The sequence below is a fragment of the Podarcis liolepis genome, assembly GCF_965112155.1.
Source record: "Podarcis liolepis genome assembly, chromosome: 14".
NCBI lineage: Eukaryota > Metazoa > Chordata > Lepidosauria > Squamata > Lacertidae > Podarcis > Podarcis liolepis.
In genome coordinates this window covers 17127319-17145306 of record NC_139569.1, presented here as the reverse complement: position 1 = coordinate 17145306, position 17988 = coordinate 17127319, and the positions used below count along the sequence as shown (strand labels likewise).

The 17988-nt window shown below is 45.2% G+C and overlaps 1 protein-coding gene across 5 annotated transcripts in view; it reads left to right on the top strand.

Annotated features, from left to right (window-relative positions):
* Positions 1-17988, top strand: part of MAPK8IP3 (mitogen-activated protein kinase 8 interacting protein 3) — a 77377-nt gene that overhangs the window by 15940 nt on the left and 43449 nt on the right. For 4 of the 5 annotated variants that reach the window (XM_083474136.1, XM_083474138.1, XM_083474135.1 and 1 more), the window contains exons 4-11: positions 4567-4687; positions 6065-6135; positions 6456-6547; positions 9940-9963; positions 13447-13588; positions 16768-17011; positions 17370-17469; positions 17586-17704. In XM_083474136.1, coding sequence (XP_083330262.1) covers positions 4567-4687; positions 6065-6135; positions 6456-6547; positions 9940-9963; positions 13447-13588; positions 16768-17011; positions 17370-17469; positions 17586-17704 — 913 coding nt within the window. The remainder of the gene's footprint in view (positions 1-4566; positions 4688-6064; positions 6136-6455; positions 6548-9939; positions 9964-13446; positions 13589-16767; positions 17012-17369; positions 17470-17585; positions 17705-17988) is intronic. The other variant, XM_083474139.1, reaches the window with a different exon arrangement.

The following is a 17988-nucleotide window of genomic DNA, read 5'->3' as shown; positions in this document are numbered from 1 at the left end:
AGACCCAGTCTTTAGGTTTTTGTCTCTCCAAAAAAAGCCACAAGCAGTAATCCAAGAACAAGCCTTGGCTACAGCTTGTGGTTTGTTTGGAGAGGAACAAACCATGAACCTGGATTAGGATGAAACGTTAAACCAAATAATGACCTATTTCAGCAGGAGCAGGGGAGGAATGCAGTGCCCATGATTTTCTCCTGAGTACCAGAGCACTGCACGTTCACCATTAAACCATAGTTAAGTTTAATATACACATACAGACCTTTTAGATGTTTACAAGTGGAAACTTCGACAAAATATTATGGTGAGTATAAAATACTCCCGTTTAGGGTAGCAGGGAGCCGTGTCCATTTCCAGGCTACTCCATTCCATTTCTCTGTCTGGTTTTTATTCCACCCCCATTTATAGGCACCTGCTGTTGTGTGGACACTTGGAATGCTCAGCCCTCTTTGAACTGTTTTTGGGGTCCCCCATTGTGGTGGGGGAGTCAAACCCTGAAAGATGCGAAGGGACTTTTTCTGATTAATCACAGTTTGATTGTCTCATATCTCAGGTTCTACAAATGCTAGAAACTTAGCCTTTTTTTAAAAAATGAAAGCTGAGGATTATGGTTTATGATGGGGGTGGCAGTCCTTGCTGCATCCCTGCTGGACTCCCATGAGGAGAACATACGTTATTCTTACCATAATAGAATTGTTTATAATTGGAAATGGCTTTTGGAGGAAGATGTACTGTTGGACTGACATGCAGTAGTTATTCTTATGATATCTTAAAAGTAGGGAGTGGGTGGGATTTTTTTAAAATTAGTTTTCCTGGCAAGAAAGGAAGAGCTTTAGAGCGCCACGATTTTACTGCATATGTCTGTGAGGCCTTTATGGAAATCAATGTGAGGTCAAGCAGTTGATGAAGCTTTATGGAGTTGTTACGCTTGCTGATTTAGAAGCACAGAAGAGAAAGCTAAATAAGAGCAAGGGAGTCCGTTAATGCGTTCCGTGTCTGAGTTAACATCTTTTGCATCCTCGGGGCAGTAGCATTCACTTCAGATTTTTGTTCTGAGGATTTTTTTTAAAGAGTTTTTCACATTTATAACCCACCTTTCCCCATAGCAACACTAACGAAGAGCTTTGAGGGCTACTTCTTGCAGCCATCCATGCATGGTGAGGTATCTTTTTTAATAAAAGGAATAATTTTTATTAAAGGTTTACAAAAGTACGTGCATTCTCCCTTTTCTCAGGTTGTGGGGTCTTTTCTACAGATCAGTTACATTTGATTTGAGACTTTAGTGTTGTAAGCAATATCTTTTCTATTGGTTCACCCTGCACAGATTCCACCATAATTTGTACATAGTGCTTGGTAACTAAGTGGGACATATTGGAGTGGTTGGGTGAATGGTGAATGTTTGTGTATATGGGTGAACATGTGGGAGCAGATTGGGGTGGGTGACATTGACTGAATACTATTGTATGTTTTGTGTACGCAGACTTTGGGTGTGATGTGTAGTATTTTGAGCCACTGGCTGTGTACATTTAAAATGCACGCACAGTCCTGGGAACTGTAATTCCGCTGTCACCGAGCTGCAGTTTCCAGCACCTTAACAAATTGTTGTTCGTAGGATTCTTGGGCAGGGGGAACTTGCTTTAAATGGATGGTGTGTATGCATCCAGGATGTGCCTTGGCAAAAGAGAGGCTGAAGAGGGAAGGATCCCTGTCTCTAAACATGTTTCAAAATGTGCTGCTAGGTTTTTTGTTTTTATTTTGGATTTTTAAATTTATGTTCAGAATGGAGGTGGCTGATTGCGTGGAAAGCTAGTGTGTTGTTGTTTGGGGGTTATATAGGAACATAGGACACTACCTTGCACCAGGTCAGAGCAGGTGCCAATTTAGCAGAGTGTTGCCTATTCTGATCGCAAGCAACTCTCCAGGGCCTCTGGCAGAAGTCCTTCCCATTACCTTTTGCCTGGTCCTTCTAAACTGAAGGTGCCAGAGATTGAACCCAGGATCTCCTCCACGTTATGCATGTGCCATCCCAATGAGCTGTGGTGCCTCCACAAGGGACCTCCCTCTAATCTAGCTGTTTCCCCTATGCATGGTTCCAGTGTGATCAGCTTCATGCACTGTCCGTTTTTGTACATGGCACATAATAGACCCTTATGAAGAAGATGCTCTCGCTACCCGTAAATATCGCAATGCATCGAGCAATTCCTGCTTGCTTCTAAATTATTTATTTGCACTTCATTCTGCTTGTCAAGATGGCATTTGTTGGTTTTCGTTTCTGGGCTTTGCCTTGCATGTTCACAGGGATAGCACTCTCAGCAGTTTTTTGCTTGGCTTGGGTTGTAAAATTGTTGCTTTTTGCTATGAAGGCTCTCTTGTGCAAGAGGGCAAAACCGAAACCTGTTCACACATGAACACATACACAAATGTCACCGATCTGTTCTGGTTGCTCAGCAGTCACTAACGCTTGAACTATTTCTTACCAAAGTGTTAAAAGCTCATAACTTAAGTTTTCAATCCAACTGGGTTAAAATCCACTTACAGTGGTACCTCGGGTTAAGAACTTAATTCGTTCCGGAGGTCTATTCTTAACCTGAAACTGTTCTTAACCTGAGGTACCACTTTAGCTAATGGGGCCTCCTGCTGCTGCCACACTGCAGCTGCACGATTTCTGATCTCATCCTGAAGCAAAGTTCTTAACCTGAGGTACTATTTCTGGGTTAGCAGAGTCTGTAACCTGAAGCGTCTGTAACCTGAAGCGTCTGTAACCCGAGGTACCACTGTACTTAACGTTTGAAAGGATAAAATACGTAGGGTAAAGGAGTTCGATACATGTTTTTAAAAGCCTTATATGTGAATATATCCTAAGCATAAATGTCTCTTATAAACATTAACATACTGGGTGGCCAGATAAGCAAATTGGCCCTAGATCTTCTGCTTATTAGGGTTGCCAACCCATGCAAGTTGCATAAACCATAATTTCTGGTGGGGAAACAAACCACAGAGTGACAGGCTTAGCATTGTGACCTTATGTTTAGATTTGCTGCAAACAAGCCGTTGATGTGAATCCAAGGTTTATTGTTTTGTTTAGAAACAAACCACAAGTGCTGGTGCAGACATAAAACTGTGCCACTGTGGTTTGCTTCTGTGGTTTGCTGAAGAAAAGGAGGAGCAGAGTGGATGTGTTTGAGCTTGCGCACAGACTTATTGGGCACCTTTCTGACTGCTGCAGGGAGCTGCGCAAGGCCCCATATCTACTATGAACGACCTACTAGTAGATTAGGGACGCGGGTGGCGCTGTGGGTAAAACCTCAGTGCCTAGGACTTGCCGATCGTCAGGTCGGCGGTTCGAATCCCCGCGGCGGGGTGCGCTCCCGTTGCTCAGTCCCAGCACCTGCCAACCTAGCAGTTCGAAAGCACCCCTGGGTGCAAGTAGATAAATAGGGACCGCTTACTAGCGGGAAGGTAAACGGCGTTTCCGTGTGCTGCACTGGCTCGCCAGATGCAGCTTGTCACGCTGGCCACGTGACCCGGAAGTGTCCGGACAGCGCTGGCCCCCGGCCTCTTAAGTAAGATGGGCGCACAACCCTAGAGTCGGACACGACTGGCCCGTACGGGCAGGGGTACCTTTACCTTTACTAGTAGATTAGGGATGGGGCCCCTGTAGCCTTCCTGTCATTGTGGGACTCCCAATCCCCATCATCACTAGCCAACGTGGTCAGTGGTTAAGGATTATGGGAGTTGTAGCCCAACAACATATGAAGGGTCACAGGCCCTAGATCTGCTAGTCACCTTTGGAAGCTTAAATGGCTGTGGGAGAACCTGGTTTGGCCCAAGAGATTTTGCCTGAAGGGAACAGCAAATAACTCCCACTGCGCTTCCATGTTCAAGACAGACCAAGTTAGGCCCCATCTGCATTTTACATTTCAGGAAGTATCATACCACTTGTAACAGTCATCGCTTCCCCAAAATAATCCTGGGAACTGTAGTTTGTTAAGGGTCCTGAGAGCTGTTAGGAGAGTCTTACTCCCCTCACATGAGCTATAGTTCCCAGAGCTACCTGGAAGGAGAGCTTGGTTGTTAATCCACACTGGGTTATAATCACAAACTGATGTGGAAATGTAACAAACTGAATTTTAGACTGGTAAGTGAAAGAAACTGAAATTGACAACTTTGCCTAATGGAAGGTCTGGTCCTGATAGCCTCTCTTTATTACATATAGGAATGATAATTTCTTTTAATACGGAACTGCATGTCCACCCCCCTTATTTTTAAATTGTAATTATATTGTTTAGTTTTTGGAGGAGGAGGAGGATGCTTAATAATACAGTATCGTTGTATTTCTCCTCCTAAGCCTCTCCTTGCTATAACACCTCTGAGGACCAGTTCAAACATTCATTCGCTCAAGTGACACCAGTCCTCTCACAAGACAGCACCACTTCAGTTTTCATATGGTCAGATGATTAGGTGGAAGTGAAGACACCCCTTCAATCTTGTCACAGTGTCCATTTGATAGCTGTAATTTTCCACTTACATATATCGCGTTTTTCTGTTTGATTTTTTATTGGGCCCATGTAGAAGTTCATTGAATTTGAAGATGCACTGGAGCAGGAGAAGAAGGAATTGCAGATACAGGTCGAGCACCTTGAATTTCAAACACGGCAGCTGGAGTTAAAGGCCAAAAACTACGCAGACCAGAGTAAGTGAAAATCATGTGCACAGTTTGTCTGAAGTTCTGTGAATCATACACAAATTGTGTTGAATTCAATAGGGGTTTGTCCATACTGATTGAACAAATGCAATGGTGAGGAACCTGTGGTTCTCTAGATGACACTGGACACCAGCTCCCATCCGCACCAGCCAGTATTGCCAAAGGGCAGGGATGATGGGAGTTGTAGTCCAACAGTACATGGAGGGCTACAGGTTACAAATCTCTTCTAAAGCATTTACTGTTTTTAAAAATCTTCTATTCTAAGTGACCACAAAATATCTGGAGAATTGAGGGAAGAGGGAGCCAGTATTGCTTTTGCCATTCTGTGCTCACACACATACACACCCGTCTGAGCCAGTAAAATGGATCATCTTGAAATTGCTTATTTTTTCACAGGGCTTATTTTAACCACCACTATCAAGTCCACCACTATTTTCACAGGGCTTATTTTAACCACCACTATCAAGTCACAGGTCACACCAGTCTTTGCTGACTGAACCATAAAGTTTATGAATCCAGTGCTTTACAGTGCAGCCATGGGAGAAAAATACAGATTAAAGGCATGGATACTTATGGATTCTCATATTTTTTCAAGAGATCCCCCTCAAAACAACCATCAAATCATAGTCTGCGTCGGTGTTTACTGATGTGCTGTGTGATCTGTTGGTGCTGCTGTTGTCATCTTTGTGAAGAACCACAAGGATCTATACCTTGGATTATCATTTCTATGGCAAATCCTGAAGTGCAGTTTTTTAGTGTGTAGTCCTACCAATGCAAGCTCTAAATTGATGGTGGTTTTTTGGGGAACCTGCATACAATCATGCGACTTCAAAAGGATCAGCTTCAGTCCTACTGAACCCTATGGAAAGCCAGAGACAGAGCTTGTCCATTCTTGGATCTAGGAGAGACGCAGTCAGAAAGGGTGGTGCCTAAGACAAAAGGTTGCTGACTGTACTATCCAGGGTTTCAGACTGAAGGCCCTTAGCTTAGAGGAAAGGAACAAGCTCTGCATGCAAAAGACCCTGGGTTCCATCCCTCCTGTCTACAGTTGGGAAGGACTCCTCTCTAAAACACTGGACCATTGCCGCCAGTCAGTGTTGGTTATACTGAGCTTGATGAACTAATGGCCTGACTCCATGAAATAGCTTCCTAGCTTGAGTCTTTCCTAGACCTACCTAGAGGTGCCAATGATTCCGCTGGGTACCTTCAGCCTCTCACGCCTCGGCCATAAGCACTGAGCTACAAATGGCATACTTGTGCTTGCACCCTCATTCCTTTTGGTGTTTCCATGTTCACCCCTCCTGGAGATGATAGATCAAAAAAGTTATCTTTCTCTCCCTTCTCCCTTTTATTTTCAATGAACAGTTTCCAGGCTGGAAGAGCGTGAATCAGAAATGAAGAAAGAGTACAATGCTCTTCACCAGCGTCACACAGAGGTAAGTCGTCATTTCAGAGGGATAAAAATCCTTTTCAAACTATTTGCATAAGAAGTGGAGAGGGGCACAGATAGAGGAAGAGAGCTCTGCAAGCCTGTAATGCTGTAAATTCTGCTCACTCTTGACTCTGGTGCTCAGTTAACTTCTGCTTTGGGCCAGCTGCTTTTCCTAGAGCAAATGTTTCCCACAACATCGCTGGCTGTTCCGATCTTTAAGGACATCCCTTTCTTTGAAAGAAATGGTTGTCCAGAATATAAAATGTTGGGATGTTCAGTCTTCATTTTGGCCCTTCATTTTGCATTTCCCCGCTCCTTTCGCAGATGATCCAGACCTACGTGGAACACATTGAGCGATCCAAGATGCAGCAAGTTGCTGGAAATAGTCAGAATGAGAGTGGACTACCTGGAAGGAGGTAATGCTGCACCTTGGCTTTGCACCTGGAAAACAAAACAAAACAAAACTCAGATGACGTCTGAACTGTGAATATATGTTTTAGGGGGAAGGCACTGACCCAGTCTCCTGTGCTCTCTGAGTGACCAAAGGTAGCAGTAGCTGATCTCTTTTATGGCTGGTGTCCCTAAGTTTGATTGCAAACCATTCTTCTTCTTTAATAATAATAATAATAATAAAATCCACTCTTCACCCTGAGGTCCCAGAGTGGGTTACAATAAGTAAAATGCAAAATTAAAAACAGTTTAAAATAACTTAAAATCACAGAAATAAGGTGAGTCCTAAACATGGGTCCTGGGAACAGCCAATGAATCAGTCTGCTGCTTTGATCCTCAGCTAGCTCCGAGCGTGCTGGATGTGATAGGAGCAATTCAGGAGAAGAATGGGAGTTAGGTGACAAAGTGGATCTGAGGTCCCAGGCCTTTATCGAAAAGTGGTGAAGGGAGGGTGTTGTTTGAAGCAGAAGGAGTAGTTGGTGGGAGTGCTGAACCCTTCCCCCGAGCTGTGGGTTTCCCCTCCCCAACAACCTTCATATTCCCCCCCCCCCCAAGATAACACACAGGGGGCCAGAGCTTCCTCATCTCTGTCTTATGCAGTTGTGTTCAACCTTGGGTCTCCATATGTTGTTGGACTACAACTCCCATCCTCAGCCAGTGTAGCCAACATTCAGGGATGATGGGAGTTGTAGTCCAATAACCTCTGGGGACCATTGTAATAGACAAGTAAGGGAGAGATCTGTGATTGGGGTGTTCATGTGTGTCTCTTGCATTTTGTTTGTTTACCAACCAACCATTTGTTGAGATAAGTGAAACAATGGCAACATCAGTTTCTTGCTCTGTATTAGGCAAGTTATCCATCTTTTTAAAGCCCCTTTGGGCACTGGTGGGTGGCTTGCTTCCTCGGAAGATAGAAGACTACGCCTGGGAGTCTCCTTTAACCAGCTATCCAGAGTCAAGGGGGCTTTTCCTTCATTCCAGGCTGCGCCTTGTACACACATGGCTCAAGAGCTGCAAACCTGTTTCACCATAAACCTTCCCTCTGCTTGCTCTCCATATAGCTTTTGTGTCTCCATCTGCTTAGCCTCTTAGGCCCCATCTGCACAATGCATATAAAGCACTATGATACCACTTTAAACAGTCATGGCATCCCTCAAAGAGCCCTGGGAACTGTGGCTTGCTAGGAGAGCTGAGAGTTGTTCGGGCACCCCATTCCCCTCACAGAGCTGCAATTCCCAGAGATTCCTGGGAAGGGAAATTAATTGTTAACTCATTCTTGGGACTCTGTGAGGGGAATAGGAGTCTTCTAACAACTCTCAGCACCCTACAGTTCCCAAGATTCTTTGAGAGAAGCCATGACTGTTTACCACTTTAAATCTACAATGCACATGGGGCCTTAGAGAGGTGAGGACATGTCGTAGACTTCATGTGTGTTTGTGATGCAGCGTGCCTTGCCGCTCTCTAGATTGTTTTTGTGTATTGTTGCACTTTTGTATGCCTTTGGACTTCTTGTTTTCAGCCTCACCTCCAGCTCTCAACTCAGAGCTGGTGAGAGAACCAGGAGATTCTCTCCCTACCTTAGAGGTGTGGCAGGGAGGTTATGGCAATTAGAGTTTTGGGGAGGTTGTCAGCAGGACAATCCAACATTCACTAACCCTGCTTAAAGACCTTCACAGCTTGGGACTCGGGTACCTGAAGAACCACTTGTCCACATCTGCTCACCTGAAAGCTATGGGTTTCACCAGAGGCCCTTCTCCAAGCCCCCCTGCCATCAGAGGTGCAGTGGGGTGTTTACTGAAAAATGGGGCTCCCTGACTGTTGAATGCTCACCTGGCCCCAGGCACCTCCTTTGCTGTACTCTTGGCCCCAAAGACCTTTGCATTGCACCAAGCTTTTAACTCCATTCTGTTTTCTCTGGGTTATAGCCAACGTTATTCCTATGCAGAGCAGATGCATATAAATTAATAGGAGTGACTAACTTTGGCCCATTAATTTGAGCGGGGCTACTTTGAGTAGAACTTAGTTGTCTACAGTCCTCTGTCATTTTTATGCTGCTTATGTTTGCTTTATCTCTGCTGGTGTGCTTTTTTTGCTTTTCTTTTAAAAAGCTCTGTGTGAGTTGGACTATCCCAGATCTTGCTGGACTGCAACTCCCATCATCCCTGACCATTGACCCTACTGGGTGGGGCTGATGGGAGTTGGAATCCAACAAAGTGCAAAGTGCCACAAGCCCCCCCCCCCAATCTCTGTTTTAAAAGCTGTTGCTTTTGATGCTTTTGTTTTCAATCGCTTTTTATTGTTTATTTTAATTATTTGTTGTCTACACTGATGGAGTGTGTAAAAGAAGAAGAAGCAAACACTCACCCCCTTTTTATAAAAAAAATCACAATATGGAGACAGCCATCAGCCAGCTATGCAACTGGGGCTGCCGCTTTCCCCAGTTACTGAAGTTGCAGAAAAAGGTGCAGCTCTCTGTTTGCATTGCAGACTGCTTTAGGTGACATCTGCACCATACATCTAAAGCACTATGATACCACTTTCACAGACATGGCACTTCCCAAAGAATCATGGGAACTGTGGCTTGTTAATGGTGTGTTGAAGGTTTTTAAGAGGCCCCTATTCTCCTGAGCTACAGTTCCCAGAGGTCCCTGGGAAGAGGGACCAGTTGTTAAAACCACTCTGTGACCTACCAGAATGAAGGAATAAATAATATTCTGCACGATGCTAATTTTGCAATGGACCGATCATTATGCAGATTTTTGCCTGCCTGTCTACATTTGCTTGCTTTGCAGTATATTATTCTGTTAGAGATAGTGAAGCACTATGTGAGGCAATAAAGCCCTCACTTTTGGAGAGCCTGTTTAGCCTCCCCATCCCTGATCTGGCTTCTGAAATCTTATGAGGCCTTGCTTATGTATTTTCTTTACTGGCTTAAGGAACAGAAACTGCTCCCTAATCCTTTTTTAAAACTGGAGGTAAGTTTTAAGGCGGTGCCAGAAGGATGTTCCTGATAGCGCCAGGCAGGGATGAACATTCCACAGATGGGGAGCTACATCTGCAAAGGCCCTCTCCCTCTCTTGCCACCCCCTGAACCTCCCTCACTGGACTGTATGTATCACCATTGTGTGTTCCAGACCCACTGCATGTTCGTTAGGCTGGGTGTTTTATGTGTGCCAATGTCTCAATCTCTGCTCAGGCGAGCATTTCTGTGAGCACATAACGACATGTGTGTGTGTGTGTGTGTGTGTGTGTGTGTGTGTGTGCTTGCATGACTGTTGCACTCTAATGGTTATTCTCTTGTCTTGCTTCTTGTGCCGTTGCCTTTCTTGTGTGGGCTGCTCTCTGTTTGTCACTTCAGTCACCGCCAGTCATGGAGGAAAAGGTAATTTGGGAGAATCTGTATCTGTTGGGTTGGGAACTCTTTCTTTGCTGGGGAGTAGCTGTGACCATTAACAGCGCTTTTGCTGTTTTGTGTTGATGTGAGACAAGCTGGTGAGTCGAGGCAGGACAGCCTATTCCCCTAGGCTCTAAAGAGGCAGAGGAAATGGTCTCAGGTCACACCAACATATGTTTGACGAAGAACAGGGTCTAGCATTTGAACTGGGCATCGCTTCAGCACCTGATATCCTCACACAGCAACCAGGGCCACACCTGCACCATACATTTAAAGCCGTATTATACCGTTTTAATAATCATGGTTGCCCTCAAAGAATCTTGGGAATTGTACTTTGTTAAAGTGCTGAGAGTTGTTAGGAGACACCCCTATTCATGGCACAGAGGTACAATTTCCAGAGTGGCTTAGCAATTACTCTCTCTCTCGGGGAATCCTGGGAATTGTAGCCTTGTGGGGGGAATAGGGGTCTCCTAACAGATCTCAGCACCCTTAAAAAAACTACAATTCCCAGGATGTTTTGAGAAAAACCATGACTGTTAAAGTGGTATCATTGTTCTTTAAATATATAATGCAGATGTGGCCTAGGATTCCACTGCCATAGTAGGGCCTACCGAAGCCAGTGACTGCCTTTGGCTTTCCATCCTTCCTAATGCCTGAGGCCTGGGATTACAGAGTGGTAGCAGAAGGCAGCTGGGAAGCTGCAATTTAAAAAGGCCCATAATGCCCCAGGGCAGCTCTCTGTCAGGGCATTGTGGGTAATTGCAATGAAGAGCAGTTCATAGCTGCCCGCTACAGAGTGCAGTTTCCAAGCTGTTTGCCACTGCCTACAAGCTCACTTGGTGGGGCTGGGGTGCAGTGGGGCCATGGAGGCTACTTTCCCATGGTGCCCTCACACTTGGCGCTGGCACTAGTTCGAATCCTGGCAGAGGTCACTGCAATGGGTAGACTTGCAGTGCATCTAGGAAGAGCTAGGTGTCCTTGGAGCAGAGGTGGGCCACCTTTCCCCCCTGAGGGCCACCTGTAGTCTGTGGGTGTGGCGGGGGGAGGAAAGCATTTGACAGGTAGGTTGCTTCTAACAGTCTTAGCTTTCGTCAGGCATTCAAGCCTAAGGTTAGAGATCACTTCAAAGACAGGAAACTGCAAGCAAGCTGGAGTCAAACTTCAGACAGATCCAGGAAGTTCACAGGCCTAAAAGCCTTTGTAACTTGTCCCGGGCAATGGATTGGCCTTTCACTGTCACCTGACATCCCTGGCCATGCTTATAGATTGAGATGAGCGCCACAACCCCGGAGTCGTCCGTGACGGTCAGGGGTCCCTTTCCCTTTAGCAACATCCTTTAGTGAAGCCTGGCCAAGCATGTTATATCACTATACCCAAATGCTGCTAAGATCACCAAATAAAAGCCCCTCTTTTGTCTGAGACACATGTACCTGGTTCTCACTGGGACCCTCATTATAGCATCAAAAGAGTTGCTTCCCTCCCAGGATAAATAGTAAATTCAGAGGTGGGTTGTGGTTGGCTCTGGGTGATGTCAAAGCCTTCTTCACCCATATCGTAGTCCCAGTCCAGAATCACTGCTCCCCACCAAGCAAAAACGACTTGCTTAAAAAAACAACACAGGCAAATGCAAAGATTCATATAAGGTAATGTGTGGCCTTATCAATTATTTTTTTCCTGGAAACTACTGGCACTCAGTTTCCTTGACTGATCCCAATTTATCTCAGTGGGGGTGGGGGAGAAATCCCTCCCCCTATTCAAGTGTTGGATGTACCAGCACAGACATTCATGTCTTCAAGCGAGAAAATCTCCTGCTGGGCAATTTTGTCACCATTTCCCCACTCCCACGCCCACGCCCACCTACAATTAAATTTGTTTGTCTCGACACACACACACCCTTTTGCTGGTTTGACTTCTCACTTTCAAAGGAGTTTGAGCATGTCTCACCAGCCCTTTCGTTCACTGCCTTTGCTCTTCGGATTTCCGGGGGTTTTGAGTTCCATTACAGCAGTTTCACACAAGGTCACAAGCAGGCTGCTCATAACTGCCTCTCAGCTGGATCCCTGGGGAAATGGTTTTCTGTGTTCAGCAGAAGCGGTGATCCGTACCAGGAACAGCAGGGAAAAGGCTTGAGGCTTTGCTGCAGCACCAGCTTTGGCATAAGCTCAGAGAAGCTCAAGTGCAGTTAAGGCTGCCAGTCTATAGAGTGTTGCATGAAACTCCACCTCCGCTCCCTGCTCAATTCATGCTGGAAGAAAAGTGTTTTGCAAGTTCAAAGCTGCCCTACTCCCCTTGCCAACATAGAGGTTCTAGGCTGAGCAAGGGGAACCTCTGGCATGAGGTTGGAGTTTTCTTCCCATCAGCTCCAGCCACCATGGCCAACAGTCAGGGATGCATTTTATTTTTATTTTTAATTTATTCAAAGTTATATACTGATTGAAATTATCAGTAAAAGCAGCAAAAAACCAAACATCCAACCAACCAACCAACCAACAAACAAAAAACAAAAACCTTATGAGACTGTAGTGACAGCAATGGATCTAGGATCACCGCTAAACTAAACACCTAATCCTTCAGAGGAAGTGCAGTTCCATCTAGGGCAGGTACCCAACCCAATTCCTGGGGTTGATGTATGAATCCTGTGCTGAAAGGTTTAAAATTCCACACCAGGAAATACAGAATTTTGTGAGTAGTACAAACCACGCACATTTGCATTATGTCTCCCTATTTTTCATAAATTATTCTACAGTTTTATTCATTCATTTGCCTTTTTGTATAATCAGGTCTGGTTTGACTTCAGAAGGATTGTTGCTCACTGGTGCAGAGCACACACTTTGCATACCAGTGATCCATAATTCAATCTCTGGTATCTTCAGGTAGAGCCAGGAAATACTCTTTCCAGAGACCCAGGAGAGCTGCTGCCCATCAGCATAGACCAGGCATAGCCAACATGGCAGCCTCCAGGTGTTGCTGTACTAAAACTCCCATAATCCCTGGCCATGCTAGCTGGAGCTGATGGGAAGTTCCACAACATCTGGAGGGCACAATGTTGGTTACAATGTTGGTAGACAGTGTTGACCTAGATGGACTATTGTTCTGCTCTGGTATAAGGCAGCTTCCTATCCACTATTCATGGAACTATGCAGGTGCCAGTGCCCCCAACTGCTTCAAAATGTATGCCACCATCCCACTGGCTTCAGAGATTTCAGCAGGTACATACACTTTGGAGCATATTTTCACACCCAGATGTCTGGAAACTTGGTGTCTGTTTTTTAAAAGGACTTTCCACTTCTTGGGCAGTTGAATCTTATGGGAATGTTAATGGGTTGTCCTTGGGATACTTGGCCCACTCTTAACTATGATGGGTTTGTTTTGCTGCTTTCTCCACGTAAAGGATCTGCTGGTTTCCTAACTCTTTCCCATGCTCTCTCTTTCTCTCCTTGTCTCTCTCTGACTTTCCTTTTCTGTCTCTAGCATGAAGAGGCGTCCCAATTCTCTGAACATCCCCCTCACAGATGACATGGTACGTGGGCAGGTGGGCGCCAAGATCGCCCCCGCAGTGGACCACTGGCATCTGAGTGACCTCGGCCAGCTGCAGTCCAACTCCGGCTACAAGGTTTTTCTAACACCATCATGGAAGCGAGGGCATCCTTGCCTACTTGTCAGCAGCACCTCCATCAGGACAGAGAGACCTCGTGTGTGTCTGTAACCCTTTGCAGCTCATAGCCATTTCTTTGCTGATGCTTTGCTCAGCTAAACTCCTGTGTGTGATGAGTGTTCTTTTCCTAAAGTTTTTTTTTTTTTTTTTTTGCCTGGGGCAGCAGTATTTTAACATTCGCCCATCAGCTAGCATACACTCAAGGTGCTTCCATCAGGAATTTTATTATGGACTCAATGTTGCCCCTGCTCAGAATTTCTTTTTGCAGTCTCCATGTTGTCCTAAAAATACTACCCTCTGCTTTTTCTCCATATAATCATATAACCCAGATTTACTCTCACCCCACAGAAAATCCAATTTTTAAAAACCCATTATATATCTGCAGTTATTGGTGTGCCAGCTCCTAGGCATAAATTGTTTGGTGGGTAGTTTGTTACATGCATGGCAATACATAAATGGCTTCCCTCAAAAATCGTATCAGGAGTCCCCTATTTCTGACATAGAGCTCCAATTTCCATGGCTCCCCAGGAAGATGGACTGATTATTAAGCTACTCTGGAATTGTAGCTCTGTAAGGGGGAATGGGGGACACAGGTGGCGCTGTGGGTTAAACCACAGAGCCTAGGGCTTGCTGATCAGAAGGTCGGCTGTTCGAATCCCCGCGACAGGGTGAGCTCCTGTTGCTCGGTCCCTGCTCCTGCCAACCACAAAGTGCAAGTGGATAAATAGGTACCACTCTGGCAGGAAGGTAAACGGCATTTCCGTGTGCTGCCCTGGTCTGCCAGAAGCGGCTTAGTCATGCTGGCCACATGATCCGGAAGCTGTACGCCGGCTCCCTCAGCCAGTAAAGCAAGATAAGCGCCGCAACCCCAGAGTCGTCCACGACTGGACCTAATGGCCAGGGGTCCCTTTACCTTTACCTTTAAAGGGGAATGGTGTCTCTTAACAACTCTCAGCACCTTTAACAAACTACGGTTCCTAGGATGCTTTATTGGGAAGCCGTGTAATATTTAGTCTAAATCCTTTTTGTTGTAACTTTTCTTGTAATCCTGACCTGGATTTCCTCTCCTCTCTGCTGCTGCCTTTTGCTAAGAAGGAGATATGCTATGCCCTGTGCCTTTAAACCATTCATAGCTTCCTGCCCCACAACAAAAAAAGGTTCCCTGAAGTTGGAAATGCAGTATATCACCAAGTATATCACATACTTGGTAACAAGGCTTTGTTGGGGTTGCCATATTTCTCCTCCTAAAATAGTGATTTTAAGGTTTTGGAGCTGTTTCCACTGCTTTTTTCATTGTGTTGCCATACATCCAGGTTTTCCCAGACATTTTGCCAGTTTGGCTAACCCCCCCCCCCCGCCGCCATTTTTACACCCAAAAACCAGCACATCATGAATTTTCCTGACATATGGCAAGCCTATGCTTTGTTCTCTAGTTGGCAAGGTGCAAACAAAATATCATCTAAGTGTTGTGCAAACAACATTCGGCACTAGTAAAACCATTAGGGAAATGAATGTATTGTTAGTAGAGAATTACATTACTCTGGTTTTTAGTTTTTGATAGTACCTTTGTGATAGGATTTCTGCTGCTAGCTTGTTCTTGTTACACACCTGAAAACAATTGGTATCTAAGACCACATAGGCTACTTGAAGCTCGACAGCACAGTATATAGAGGACTTGAAATTCTGCTGCTCATTAAAGCATGGCATCCTTGCCTTTAAGAATGTATGGCTGCAAAGGGTTAAGTGGCCATCTTTTCACAGTCTCCATTGTCATTTTGCTATGCTCTGTATGTATGTATGTGTGTGCATGTGTCAGCTGTGGAAGTATAGCTGGGTTTGCAGTAAGGGAATCCTTCTAGACTAATGTTAACAAGATCACCCCTGGCCTTGAAGAAATCACCATTCTGCAAATTGCCTGAACAAAAGCTAAGAGTTCAGTGGTGCTTCTTGTGTTCTTACTTAAGTGGCAGGGATTTGGTGTAGAAGTCAGAAGTGCCTCTAGAAAAGAGGGTCCCCTTTCCTCCAGGGCTAGTCCATTGCTGGCACTGGTCCCACAGTGGTTGCTATCAGCCATTAAGATAGCTGGAGGATGACTCCACATGGTTCCTGCAGTGGCCAAATATGGTCCTCATCCAGTCTCCTAAAAACGAACTATGTACTATGGTCCTATAACATCAATGGGGAACTTGTGGTCCTCCAGATGTTTGGGTGAATAGGTATGGTTTTGTGTAAATGTGTGTCTTTGTTTCAGTTGCGCTGCTTTTCAGATGTGGGTATGTGCTCTTGTTTTTAAAAGTCCTGTCACTAGTGACGGTCCCTTGACTGTATCCTTTGGCTTGTTTGCTTCTGTAGTTTGCCCCTAAACAATGAGTCCAGCATTTGGTCATAATTATGAACCTTGCCACATCGGGGCAACAACAGCCAGTGTGGTCTAGTGAGTAGAGAGGTTTGGTGCCTTCTGACTGTGTGGTTGACTGTTCCTTATATAATAAGCAAGGGTCAAATTATAACTCAGGAAGATGGGATTCACTAGCACCCATAGATGACACAAGGCCTCCAACACATTGTGGCTCCTTGTGGGCCATTATTCACCATTAAGCACTCAGGCCAAGGGGTGAGCCAAACATGACAAAAAAATTTGAGGCGTTCTGGAGAGAAAAGGAAAAAAGAGGATGTTACGTGAGGATATTAGGTATCAGAGAATAAAACACATAAACTAAAAATGACTTTTCTTAAGCAGCACAGTGAATCTTAAAAGCTGCTAACGGGCCATTAAAAATCTTGGGAGAATTACAATATTTTTGTATAGTCTAATTAAATTTATCCTTCACAACAACCCTGCAAGGTAGGTTTTGTTAATGGTGACTTGCCCGAGGGCACCCACTTCTCTTAATTGCTAAATGGAGACTTGAACCCGGCTGTTTATAAAAGTCCAGACACAACAGTCTAAACCACTGTACCACACTGGGCCTCATTTTTGTAGTGGCCGTTATAGGCTTTTTAGTGCATAGTGCTCGTATATCACAATGCTACAAGGCAGCCGCCTGACCAGTACATGGGAGGAAAAATTAACTGATGCATGTGATTGCCTCCCCATCCCTTCTCTTCCCACCCCCTCCAAACTGCTGTGCCCCTAGTGCCCGCCTGATGAAATGTCTGAGTCTGGACAGTCCTCGGCAGCTGCTACGCCCAGCACCACCGGAACAAAATCCAACACACCCACCTCGTCCGTGCCCTCTGCTGCTGTCACCCCCCTGAATGAGAGCCTTCAGCCCATGAATGACTACATCACGTCAAAGAACAACAAGCGGTCGCGGGAGAAACGGAATAGTAGAAATATGGAAGTCCAGGTCGCCCAAGAGACGAGGAATGTGAGCATAGGTATGGCTGGCTATGTTTAACCTGTTTCCTGTAGGAATGTGAGATGTGGACATAACATTCCAAGAAGGAATTATTATCCCATAATGGTGTAAGTTAGCATATTCCTTATTTTTGGGGCTGCAGTTAGATTGCGGTGCCCGGAGTTGAGCAAAGGACTGCCTCTTAAACCTAGCTAAGTGCGTGGATGTGTGTGTGGATGAAGAATTATTGGTGGCTGCACGAGATCTCTGCTGTTCTCTTTGGGTCGTCACCAATATCCTCCTTGATAAATGGAGGTGCAAATGCCCACCTCTGATCTGAAATGTTGGTTTGGTCTTCTTGACTATGAATATTTCCCTCTTTGCATTCCATCCTACAGGGATGGGGAGCAGCGATGAGGGGTCAGATTTTCAAGACATTGATTCTACTCCAGAGCTGGATATGTGCCAGGATCCCAGACTGGAACGCACAGGAAACAGGTTTGGGTGCAGACATTCCCTTTCTTTAGGCATGCTGCCCATGAGTGCAGAATGCAGCTTTTATTCATTTCGTGCCAGTCTGCAGCATTTCCATTCTTTTTCTCTTTGCATGACAGCCCTACTCAGGGGATCGTGAACAAAGCCTTCGGCATCAACACCGACTCGCTCTACACTGAACTTACTGAAGTTGGCTCGGAAGCCATTGGCGATGTGGATGAAGGAGCGGACCTCCTAGGTAAAGCCTGCTTCAAGAGTGCTGCTTTTGAAATTCTTATCTTATTTATCACAACAGCCCTTTGAGGTAGAGTAGCTGGAGAGATAATTAGGTAAAGAGCTGGAAGAAGTCATGTAAGTCTTTATGGTCTAGAGCAGGGATAGCCAACAGCTTCCCGATATACGATATACGATATCTTTATTGTCATTGTCCCATGCGGAACAATGAAACTGGAAAACTGCATAAAACATTCAAAAACCCCTAAAACCTCTGAACCCCCATTTTAAAATACACTATACTATAGA